This window comes from Ictidomys tridecemlineatus, unplaced genomic scaffold, assembly GCF_052094955.1.
Source record: "Ictidomys tridecemlineatus isolate mIctTri1 unplaced genomic scaffold, mIctTri1.hap1 Scaffold_880, whole genome shotgun sequence".
In the NCBI taxonomy this organism is placed as follows: Eukaryota; Metazoa; Chordata; class Mammalia; order Rodentia; family Sciuridae; genus Ictidomys; species Ictidomys tridecemlineatus.
The window spans coordinates 155,436-168,042 of NW_027526122.1; the positions used below are offsets into that span (position 1 = coordinate 155,436).

At 49.8% G+C, this 12,607-nt stretch overlaps 1 protein-coding gene across 6 annotated transcripts in view; it reads left to right on the plus strand.

The window, feature by feature from the left end:
• Positions 1 to 10,550, plus strand: part of LOC144374797 (neuroligin-4, X-linked-like) — a 102,510-nt gene extending 91,960 nt beyond the window's left edge. For 5 of the 6 annotated variants that reach the window (XM_078037569.1, XM_078037565.1, XM_078037567.1 and 2 more), the window contains 2 exons: positions 8,208 to 8,267; positions 10,188 to 10,550. In XM_078037569.1, coding sequence (XP_077893695.1) covers positions 8,208 to 8,267; positions 10,188 to 10,348 — 221 coding nt within the window. In that variant the 3' untranslated portion in view covers positions 10,349 to 10,550. The remainder of the gene's footprint in view (positions 1 to 8,207; positions 8,268 to 10,187) is intronic. The other variant, XM_078037570.1, reaches the window with a different exon arrangement.
• Positions 10,551 to 12,607: the final 2,057 nt, after the last annotated feature.

Genomic DNA, 12,607 nt, shown 5'->3' on the forward strand with positions numbered 1-12,607 from the left:
TTCTGTGTCCGTCACCGTGAATCCTCGGTGACCTCCCTTCTCTGTAACTGGTGCCTTTCATTCGATGCGACCAGACTCTGCCATCGGCTCCAAATGTCACCGCATTTTGATGGCCAATGGGACGGCTCCGTGTCTCTTGTTGTTGTCTATTTCAAAATCACTCCCACTTAGTGACTTTCATGACACACCAAGCACCGTGGGCCCCGGTGCCGTCCCCGATCCTTGGTTCCTAAAATCACAGCTGATTTTCCCAAGATCTCATCTCGATGGTCTTAAGTGAGCAAATACTAACTTAAAAAAGTTTCCGCTGAGCCGGGAAAGCAGTCCCTGATGGACTTTCCAAACTTTCTTCACCTCCCATGATCGGTTTTGCAAACACCTCACCCTCCAATCCTTTGGATGCCCCTCAGCGGGGCATAGAGCGCTCAGCTGCATGGACAAGAGTCCCTTTCCCCTCCTGGTCTCCGGGCTGAATGGAGCTGTTAGTTCCTCCTCTTATCCCACCAGAAGGGTCATTGAACCAACCCACACAGACCCAGGTAACCCAAAGACCTTGATTTCAACTGTCAAACTTGAAAATCTGCCACTTTCCTCATTAAAAAAAAATTTATAAATAATTATCATTTTTTTTTAAAAAATCAGACTTTTTTTTTTTTCCTACTAAAAATGTTCAATGTGGGAATGACGTGATTTGTGACGTGGAAATGTCGGCCACCCTTCTTGCATTTCCCATGAAATTTTAATGGTGACAGCTGAGTCCACCCGCCTCGTATTGTGACAGGTCGAGGGAGGGTCTTTGTGCCGCCTCTGCGTCTGTCTATACCACAGGGTGACGGTGGAGGGGAGATGGATTTTACCTTCCTCCTGATCAGGAAGTGAAGCCGTCTCATGAGTTTCTGGCTCCGTCTCCATGGTTTAGGTGGGAGGCGTCCCCCAAAAGCTCCTGTGTGAAGTGATTCAGGGAAGTCAGAGTTGAAGTGGTCACATGATGACAGTCTTAACACAGAAAGTGGATTAATCCACTTGGATGGACTCACTGGGTGGTGACTGCAGCAGGTGGGTGTGGCTGGAGGAGGGGGTCCCTGGGCTGTGCCTTTGGGGTCTCTGTCCTGTCCCTGGTGGGCAGAGCTCTCTCTGCTCCCTGGTGCCCTGTCCTGAGCTGCTCTCCTCCTCCAGGCCCTGCCGCCATCTTGTGAAATGATTGGGTTGTAAGAGGTGTAGACTAATAGTGGATTAATCCACTTGGATGGACTCACTGGGTGGTGGCTGCAGCAGGTGGGGTGGGGCTGGAGGAGGGGGTCCCTGGGCTGTGCCTTTGGGGTCTCTGTCCTGTCCCTGGTGGGCAGAGCTCTCTCTGCTCCCTGGTGCCCTGTCCTGAGCTGCTCTCCTCCTCCAGGCCCTGCCGCCATCTTGTTCAGACTCTACTGAGCAGATGTGGGTGATCCACCTGTTCCTGAGTGTGACTTCTCTTTCTTTGGTGAACACACTCAACTTTCTGCCTTGTACCTATGTTGAAAAACCCAGTGCGCCACCCTTCACTATATTCACTGGACCGTGCAGTAGGACACGAGCATCGTTCCTCCTCTGGGTTCCATTGTACCCACCCATCAATCATTCTGTGTCTGCTTCTTCTTGGATTCTGCTATTCCACTGTTTGATTTAATGACATTAAACCTTTCATGTCCCATGTATAAGTGACATCATTTTTGTCTCTCTGAGATGTATTTAGTTCACTTAGCATGTCTTCTGGGTTGAGTCCACTTTGGCTCAAGTTAGAATCCTATCCCTTTTCTTATCTGTATAGTATTCCATTTTGTACACTGATGACATTTTGTTCATCCATGCACCCACCCATGGGCACCTGGTGGCTTCCATTTCTTGTCTGAGTATCATTGCGAAGAACTTGGGAGTTCTGAGAACACAGGCATCTCTTCAATACAACAATTTTCTTTGGTTAAATATCCATAGTGAGATTTTGGAATGGGTGCTAGTTTTAGTTTTAAATTCCATAAAAATTCTGTTTTTTTTTTTTTTTAATATCCTGTGTGCAGATTTCTTTCTTTTAGATTTTTTTTTTTAGATGTCTCTGGCTCATGTTCATCCTCTGGCCTCATTTGTCCATCATTTTAGAGGAAGAATTTATGCAGTTATAATTATATTTAATGACCTTTTGAGTGAATCCCATAGCTGTAGATTTTCTGCACCTGTGACCTCGTCATCGGCCTCCCACGTGGTCCAATACAGTGGACTTTTCTTCTTAAATTAATTTGTTTTATTAATATTTTAATTTGCTTTCATCAGTCACAGTGGACATTTTTGAATTGACCACTGCCCATAGGACACTGTACTCAGCTGGACCCATCTATTGACCAACAGAGCTGACCTACTGAGGTGCCGCAGCCTGGCTGGGCACAACTCAGGAGCCACTTGTCAAGCAGAAATGAACTTTATTTTTAGAACCACACACCGCACCACACAGCTCTTTAGGAACTCCCTCAGAGCCCACTGCCACCACCGGCTTCCCACAAGCCTCTCAACCCTCCTACTCCTCCTGCTCTTGAGGCCGATTGGCTGGATCACGTGGGCGGAGCCAAAAGAGTCCCCCAATGAGCAGCTCCAGGGTCTGAAAGGGCGGGGAAACAGCTCAATGAGCATCACTGCAGAGGAGCCAATCAGCTGGCAGCTGGAAGTTTGCTGGGGCCGCTGTGAGCCAATCAGCTGGAAGTTTGCTGGGGCCGCTGTGAGCCAATCAGCTGGAAGTTTGCTGGGGCCGCTGTGAGCCAATCAGCTGGAAGTTTGCTGGGGCCGCTGTGAGCCAATCAGCTGGAAGTTTGCTGGGGCCGCTGTGAGCCAATCAGCTGGAAGTTTGCTGGGGCCGCTGTGAGCCAATCAGCTGGAAGTTTGCTGGGGCCGCTGTGAGCCAATCGGCTGGAAGTTTGCTGGGGCCGCTGTGAGCCAATCGGCTGGAAGTTTGCTGGGGCCCCTTGGGCTGTGGCTCTCAACACCTGGATCCACAAATCTCTTTGTGTTTTCTCATTTCCAAGAAGCTGGTCTCTTCCATCCCAATCTGGGACACTAGTTCTCACCTTCTTCACTACAGTCTATCTTTCCTCTGGATACATAAGTGTCCCCTCGTGTCATTTGTTATCGGTGACATTTTTTCCTCCTCCAGCAAAGTCCCCAAGACACCGACGGTGGCCTGATGAATCTGTGTCTTTCCTGCAGCAAAAGCAAATCTTCCTCTTCCCAGACTCATGGACATCCCTCGCACCTAACTCCCCCCGTATTGGACGGCAGGATGACACCCGCTCACGACGGAGGAGTGAGTCCTCGAGTCCTGACTCCACCTTCCACCTCCCTCATGACTTTGTCCTCTGCAGCAAGTGACTTACGGTCTTTGCGCCCACGTCCCCTCTCTGCCAAGTGCGGCCAGAAATACCTGCTGGGGTTTTGACGGTGGTCACAGGGCCTTCGCGGCCGAGCCCACCGTGAATTCAGCAAGTGGCTTGAGACGGTGACTCTGAAATAGCAACAAAACAACAAAGCCCCCCAGAAGAAGAGGGAGGCTGAGGAAGGAGGATCGCGAGTTGGAGGCCAGCCTTCGCCAAAGCGAGGCCCTGAGCAGCTCAGGGAGACCCTGTCTCTAAATAAAATGCAAAATAGGGCTGGGGACGGGGCTCAGGGGTCGAGTGGCCCTCAGTTCAATCCCTGGTACCCTAAGACCCCCCAAAATTGTCCTCGGATCCAAGCGGAAACATTCTGAGGATCAACGTCAGGCATTTTGGGGTTGAAACTCAACAGTGGGAGATGCATAAATGCACAACCGTCCCAGGGGACCTTAAGTGCAGTCTTTTTGGTTGTTGTTTTTCTGTACCCACAGAGGCCACCTGCACTTTGTGGCTCAGAGCCGGGGCGTCATCGGCCGAGAGCAAGAAGCGACCTCCAGTCTCTCTGACGTGGATGACCCTCATTTTTCTCTTTTTTCCTTATCTTTTCCCTATTTCCCTTTTTCCCCCCTTGGTACTGGGGACCGTCCGCCTGTGCGCTCTACCCCGGAGCCCCCTCCTCAGCCCTTTTATAAATTTTCTTTGGAGGCCGGGTCTTGCTCCGCCTTGCTGAGGCTGGCCTCCAATTTGCAATCCTCGTTCCTCAGCCTCCCAAGTTGCTGAGAGGACAGGCATCTGGATCCCTTCTGCCGACAGATTCGCCAGGTGGAGTCTGTCCCCGTCATTTCTGGAGAGAATCCCTTCCAGGGAGCTGGGACATGACTCTGTGCTCTTCCGTTGTGACTGTGCAAAAAAATTTTTTCCTTGCAAAGCGTGCAATACAGCAAGAGGAGAAGAAGAGGGACCGGTAGAAACTCGGGCAACCCTGACCCAGGTGGGATTCCTGCTGCGAGTCCCCAGCCAGGAGCCAGTGCACGGTGTGTCCCCTGCATGTGACACGATGCATCCGTCTCCCACGCACAAACCCCGTGTCCCCGTGCAACCACGCACCTCACCAGGAAAACCTCCATCATGGAGTGGAGGACCCACAAAGTCCCCTAGGGGGACCCTGGCACCCTAAGTGATGTCATGGGAAAAACTCTGAGGATCCCTACGTGGACCTGAGTCGATCGAATCGTCGCACCGTCGGCTCATTCATTGCAACAAAGTCACGCACACGATGGATGTTCAGGTTGGAGACTGAGCAACCCGAGAGGGACACACGTCCCTTCTCTCTTCTGCAAATTTTAATTTTCCTGCCGATTCGAGGCTCTCCTGAAACCAAAGTCTGTCCCAGGCCAAGGACAAATGCAGACGCCCTCTGTTTCCCACAAAGGACTTGGAGGTCCTCAGGCTCAATATCCGTGACAGGGGCTTGGAAGAGACCTTTAATTGAATGGTCACGTGGGACTTCGATGGAAATCAAAATGCACAGAAATGCTGGCCGTCTCTGTTAGATGGACTCGGACAGGGTTCCCCCAATGAGTGACCACAGCCGGTTGATGCTAATGAGATGGTAACAAGTGACATCGGTGTCTCCCTGAGTGACATCTCTGTCCACCAGGTGGGATGATTGACAGGTAAAGGGCGGGCATCTTCTGGGGGCCCAGTGCACCATGGTGGACATCCATGTCACCTGCCACCAGGAGGCTCAGAAAGTCCTGCAGGAAAATAGTGGGGAGCTCGAGGAACGGGCCATTGTATATGCACATTTTGCAAAGGCTCCTCAAAGGTCTTCCAAGGTACGGAGCCTCCTTCAGGAAGGAGTGGATCCAGCTGATGTCAGAGATGCACCCAGGAGACCCTGAGGCTACAACTGGAATGATGTGAGCACTAAGGAGGAGGAGGAGGAGAAGGAGGAAGAGGAGGAGGAGGAGGAGATGGAGGAGGAGGAAGAGGAGGAGGAGGAGGAGGAGGAGAAGGAGGAGGAGGAGGAGATGGAGGAGGAGGAGGAGGAGGAAGAGAAGGAGGAGATGGAGGAGGAGGAGGAGGAGGAGGAGGAGGAGGAGGAGGAGGAGGAGATGGAGGAGGAGGAGGAGGAGGAAGAGAAGGAGGAGATGGAGGAGGAGGAGGAGGAAGAGAAAGAGGAGGAGGAGGAGATGGAGGAGGTGGAGGAGATGGAGGAGGAGGAGGAGGAAGAGGAGGAAGAGATGGAGGAGGAGGAGGAGATGGAGGAGGAGGAGGAGGAGGAAGAGAAGGAGGACGAGAAGGAGGAGGAGGAGGAGATGGAGGAGGAGGAAGAGGAAGAGGAGGAGGAGATGGAGGAGGAGGAGGAGATGGAGGAGGAGGAGGAGATGGAGGAGGAGGAGGAGGAGGAGATGGAGGAGGAGGAGGAAGAGGAGATGGAGGAGGAAGCAGCCAGCCATGCTGGTGCATCACTGTCATCCCAGCAACTTGGAGGCTGAGGCAGGAGGACTGGAAGTAGGAGGCCAGCCTTAGAACCTAGCAAGACCTCAACATGATAAGACCGTGGCAGAAAGAAAAAGGGCTGGGGGGTAACTCAGTAGGGGGACAGCAGTGGATTCAGTGTCTAGCACTAAAACAAATAATAAAACACTCAACAGAGACTTGAGAAGAACCGGTCAGAAAAGACGGCTTCTCCCAGGACCTGGGACCTGGGGCAGTTTTATGTATGGAACAGAATTCAAATGTTCAAGGGAGCGGGGCTTGACTTGCGTGGGGACTGACTCAGACCTTCCTGGGATGATTCGGGGCAAGGACAGGCGGCGAGGTCGTGTCTGGGAGCTGCTGTGGCCTCGTACCTGGATTCTGTGCCCTCGATTCCGTTTAAATGAGATACTCCAGAGGATGCCGAGGCTCTGTGAGCCTGGAGGCTGAGGCAGGAGGATGGCAAGTTGGAGGCCAGCCTCAGCAACTTAGTGAAACCCTAATCAACTCAAGGAGACCGTGTCTGTAAATAAAAAAAATAAATAGGGCTCAGGACGTGGCTTGGTGGGTACGCACCCCTGGGTTTCCCCCTCCCTTCCCTTCATTTCTCTTGGTCTGATCCAGGGAACTCATGTTCTTCCCTGGGCCTTATTCTGTGTCACCATCTGCATCTCAGAGAGGACATCCAGACTCTGGTGTTCGGGGATTTGATTATTTCACTTAAGATGGTTTTCTCCAGCTCCATCCATTTGCCACCCAGATGCCATCATTTCATTCTTTTTTTCATGGCCGAGTAATATTCCACTATGGGTACAGACCACTTTTTCTTTATCCATCCATGTGTGGAAGGGCACCTAGGTGGGTTCCATCGCTGAGTTACTATGAATTAAGCTGCTATACACATTGGAATTTTTTTAAAAAATAATTTGGACCTGAATGTCTTAAAGGAGGACGTTTTGCCCACTTGTTCCTTGTTCCTGGGTGCATATTAACTCCTAGGAGGTTAAACTGCGGGGTGCAGGGTTTGGAAGGTGTCCCAAGGACCTTGATGTTGTAGCCCTGGGGTCCAGGTTGTCCTGTTGATGCAACTTAACGTCGTCTCTCCACAAACACCAGGGATCCACTACCCAGTCCACCCACCCCCACACCAGGAGTGGTCCTTGAAGGGTGTTTGAGTTGCACACAGTCACAATCCTGACACCTTCTTTCTACCCAGGAAGACAGCGCTACTGCAGGTAGCTCTTCCAGACATGCTCAAGGGCCTGTGAGCTCTGCAGAAATGCAGCACGTGGCTCACAACTTCCCCTCGAGTGAGTGACTTGTTGCCCAAGCCCCCTAGATCCCCTCTCCTTGGAGAAAAGGCAAAGTCTGCAGAATGGATGGGCAGCGTGCACCCAGCTGGCACCCCCGGGGGTCCCCTCTCAGGCTCCATGTCCCTCTAGAAAACCCAGCAGGTAGGTGATGGCGGATTCTCCAACCAATTCCAGTTGCGAGACCTCCCAAGTGACACTTGGTGACAGTTTCCGACACGGGGCCATCGGTTCTCGTTTTATTACATGCACATGGCAGGGGACCTCCATTTGCCCTGGGAAACCAGTCCATTAGGGATTCAAAAAACAATCTTTTTCTGTCCCCAATTTTGGTGTCCCCAGCTCTCTCTGTTGCATGCAGTGTGCACATCTGCGATTTCTGAATGCAATTCCTGCTTTTTTTCTGGTTTTCGTGCATGTCTGCTTAAATGGTGAAATTCCCTCACTCCAACCTCCTCCGTGACCTTGGTCGGGCGCTTGACCTCGAAACCGGTGAAAATTCCAGAAAGCCATGGAGTCCGTCGTGTGCGTTGCTTTTAAGAATGTGGGGAAAATCTCTTAAAAATGAAATTAAATGATTCGATTTTCTCTTTCTCTTTTTTTTTTTTTTCAAAATTTTTTTTTTTTGGAACAAATCACATTAGAATTTTTTTTTCTTCTTTCTTTCCTTGTTAATTTTTCTCTCTCTCTCGTTTTTTTTTGCAATAATCTCATGTTAACCCCCCAAACTGCATCTTCACGGGATTCTTAACCTTTTTTTTTCTTTTTTTTTTTTTACGAATAACGTTTTGAATTGGTTCTTGTGGACATCTTTCTGTTTCTCTGCATTTGCCCGTATCCCATTTTTTTTTTTTTTTTTTGAAATCCAAATGTAACCGATTTCGACTTTTTTGTGTTACATTTTTTTTTTTTTCCTTGTACGGGGTAGAATCTCTCTCTTCTCTGAATTTTTGGCCAATCGATTGTTTTTGAATTCTCTTTTTTTTTTTTCCCCTCCTTTACTTACTTCTACAATATGACCCAGGAGCCAACACAAAGAAAATCGCAGACGATATCACCAGTAATGATCGTGGTGACGATGAAGGTATTTTTTAAAATTTTTGTTTTTTCCAAAGCTCAACTCCCATGCATGGTTTTATATTTTATTCTCTCTCTCTCTCTCTGTCTCTCTCTCTCTCTCTGTGCACTTTTTCCCTCATTTCAACCTGGTTTTTTTTTCCTCCCCTTATTTGAAACGGGAACACTCCAGTGCGCCTCTTTCTTTATTTTCTTCTTGCAAAATTAATAATTAAAAAAAAATAGTCATTTTTAAATCCCAGTCACCACGTAGAGGACCGGAAATGGCCGGAAGATTTGCAGATGGAATAAAACACTTTTTGCAAAGAAATCCACCTTTTTATTTTCTATTTTTTTTTCTTCCTACTTGGTCCCAAGAAGAGAAAGTAGAATTTTCAGTGATGCATGTGCACGATCCACTTTCCGCCCTTCCAAATGTGTTTTTTTTTTTTTTCCGTGCAGATTTTATTTTGAAACGTGGGTGTCTGATCTTTTCCACCCACTGCAAAATGTCCCAACAGCTTCTGAGAATATTTGCTGCTGGATTTGGTGGTGGGAGGGGAGGAAAATCCAATTTTTCCTTTATTTCACCTTGTTTTTTTTTTTTTTTTTTTGTACCGGGGATTGAATTCAGGGATACTCAACCACTGAGCCACACCCGAGCCCTTTTGATTTTTAAAACTTTGAGACAGGGTCTCCTTATAGGCTCAGCGCCTTATGACTGAGGCTGGCCTCCAAATTTCCAACCTCCTGCCTCAGCCTCCCTACTTGCTAGAATTATAAGTGTGCCCTATTCGGCCCGACAATAGGTTTTATTTTGACAAAAAAAAAAAAAAACAACTAATGTCTCTGATTTTTGCATATTGATCTACGTGTCCGTATCAATAGTTATAATCCATACCTACATTTTTATACCAATATTTATCATCGAGTCCAGTCTCCGTAAAAGTGAAATCTACGTAACTTTTCCAAAGACCCTCTCTGCAGATGGTCCCCGGATGTTAACCTCCATTGCAAGATATCACTTTTACCTCCTTAAATAAAAAATAAATAAAATAAAATAATAATAATAACATTAAAATAATAAATAGCAAGAAAAACTTATGAGTTCCAACTCCCAAATCCACTCACATTCTGTGCAAAAACACCGAGCAGTGGCCACATCTCATCCCGAGTTTGACTTTCCATGTTTTTGTCTCTTAGATACAGTGACATATCACTGCTATCCATTAAAAAAAAAAAAAGACATTTTTTAATTTTTTTTTTTTTAGATTTTTTCCGGGGTTCTGCTCTGCTGATGACTCTGAACTCTTTATTTGTGTTGGACCAGTATCTGTCCTGGACGGAGAGTGGATCGTTTTTCTTTCTTTTTTTAAAAAAAATATTTTTATATTTTACACTGAGCCACACATGAGGGCGTCCGTCCTGTTCCAAATCATCCCAGTCCTTAGGTCCATTTTACTTTCAAAAATAAATAAAAAATAAATTAAAAAAAAAAAAACAGAAATAAAGTCTCCACCCGGGGCTGGAGGCCAGAGCCTCGTTAGTTCCGACCCATTTTGCTTCTTTCTGGAGCAAAGCAAAAACCCCCTGGTTTCCCCCCGTTTCTGGGCACCGACGAGAAGAGACCAAGAGATGCTTTTCTGGGGGCGACGCTGCTCCCCAGATATTTTTGCTTTTCTTCTTCTCCTTTTTGAATGTTTTTTTCCTATTTTTTTGCTGCAGGACGTGGGGCCCTGGAGGCCGGGGGTCACCCCTGAGCCTCGCCGTCCCCCCCAGCGTCCCTCCAAAAGTGACCTCCGTGCAGAGAACACGTCCCAGTCGAGGCCAGCCTCCAGAGCCTGCCTCCCTCTGTCCACCTACCTACATGGGGTTGCTGGCCGGGCCCCGCGGTCCCCCACCCCGAGTGTGATCCTTTACGGTGTCCCCCGCTTGCTCTCCCCCCCAGATATCCACGACCAGAGCAGCAAGAAGCCCGTCATGGTCTACATCCACGGAGGCTCCTACATGGAGGGCACGGGCAACATGATCGACGGCAGCATCCTGGCCAGCTACGGGAACGTCATCGTCATCACCATCAACTACCGCCTGGGCGTCCTGGGTGAGTGACCGAGGCCTGCCCAGGGCAGGGCCCTCGTGCATTCGAATCCTGCGGCTCTGGGTCCCGGACAGTCCCACCGCCGGTCTAACCTGAGTCTTTAGGTGCATGGAACGCGTGGCCAAGTGGGGGAGGGGAGAGCCCCAGACGCCCCTCCTGGCGGGTCGTCCGCGGTTTTGCGCAGCAGTTCACGGAAAATATCCCCCGGATCCACGAAGAAAAGAAAAATAACGATGAAATTAATAAATGATGATAATTAATCGAGTTTTTAATCAGGACGCCCTGGGGCTGCAAGGGATTCTGGGAATTTGCGGGAGCAGGGTGACCCTCCTGCAAAAATTCTTGCCATCAACTCAGCAAAACTGCAGACCTGTCCCTCGGGGTGACAGGCAGGAGCGTGTTGGAGGGGTGGCAAGGGGCAGGGGACACTCTCAAGGGACAGAGGGGTCCTCTCAGAGGGGACAGGGACAACGTGCCCCTCCTGGCCTCCAGTTTTATGGGGGTCCCAGGGAAGTCCCCAGAGAGCCCCGCCCAGGTCCCCTCCTGACTCTGACGGACAGCAGGGTGACCTCCGACTCTGCAGTCCCCACGGCCATGGCCACTCTGGGTCCCCCTGGCCCCTGCTGCCTGGTGCTCAGTGGAACCTGTTCTTGCAGATTTTCGGGTTGGAGGAAGGAGCCTCGTCCCCCTGGGTCCCACAAGTCCCCCCTTCGGGGTCCCCTGGCCCCTCTCAGGGACATGACTTCCCGCCTGCATGTCCCCTGCAGGTCACAGGGGGTGTGTGAGGACGGTGGCGGAGGCTGTGCCCGGAGGCCAGGCAGGGCTGCAGGTCCAGGGCTTCTGGGAAGGAGGCTGTAGGGTCAGCACCGGGGGCTACTGATAGAACTGTCCCCTGGACCTCGTGTCCACCATCTGCACCTGTCTCCTGGGCTGGCCACGGCGCAATGTGGAACATGAAGTGTGTGGACCACGGGGTCTTTTCAAAGGGTCCACTGTGTGGGATAAGGCCGGAGGCAGCCCTGGGTCCCGGGCAGGGTCTCCCTGGGCTAAAATGCACAAAATGCTGTTTGGCCTCCGGGATGGGGAGGCCGGTGCTGGAGGGAGGCCGGACCTCCAAGGAGCCTGGTTTCCCTCCCTCCCTCTCTCTCTCTGGGGTCCCCCCTGTCAGCCCTGGGCTTTCTTGTCCTTCTGAAGGAGGCTCCGTCCAGCGGCCAGCACAGCTCGGGGACACCCCTGCATCTTGTTGATTTATTTTAAAGAAAAGAGAAAAAGAAAGAAATGCAAATCCCCAGAAAGTGGGAGGCTGACCTTTAGCCACGGCGTCTTTAAAATAAAAGTCCCGGGGGAGACTTTTATTTTGTAACAGAGATCGCCACACTCCCCCCCCCCCCTGCAGGGACTGGGCGTCTCCATGGTGACCGTTCCCAAGACAACGACTGAGATTTCCAGGAAAAAAAAAAAAGTCAGAATAAATTTTTCTACGATTTTTTTTTCTTCTTGCAATACAGGTTAAAAATATATATATAAATGTGACTTTCCCAAAGCAAACGGTGCAGAATATCATCTCCAACCGTCTTCCTTTTTGATAAAATACTGTTTTAGTTTATTTTCAACCCAAAAGGGACTGTTAACACGGACGACCTATGTCAGACCAGGGAACAGGGTAAGGCACCCTCGCTATTTGCAGCCTGATACCACGCGACCTGATATCCCGCAAACCGCTTGTTAAAGCTATTTTTAGTCCCCAGGATGGAATCCCGCTGGGCTGACCCACGGAGCCACATTCCTCAGCCTGTTTTTCTTTTATTTCTTAATATTTTTATTGTGAGACTTGGTTTGCTTCTGTCCTCCCTGAGCTGTAGGAGGCTGGCCTCCGACTTGCGATCCTCCTGCCCCAGCCTCTGGATCTTACGGGATCCCAGGTGTGCATCCCTGTGCACAAACCATCAGCTATTTTTCTGCATCTCGTTTAAAAAAGTAGGCGCTTTCTCTCCCTGTTACCAGGTTGTTGCTGGACAGGAAAATGTTTTAGCGGTTCAGAATAAATCCGCTTGGAAATCTAATTAAATCACAGATTCGATGATTTGTTAATGGGAATTAAATCTGACAATTATTTTAACGCCTCCACAGACTCCTTTAAGAGGTTTAGTGGTCCTGGGAGGGCTGGACCCCCGGTGTTTTTGAGGAAGGGCTTGTTCTCTGCTGTATACCATTTTGCACGGCAGGTTTGCAACACCAGCCACCCAGGACCCACAGGTTCCCGTAGGGAG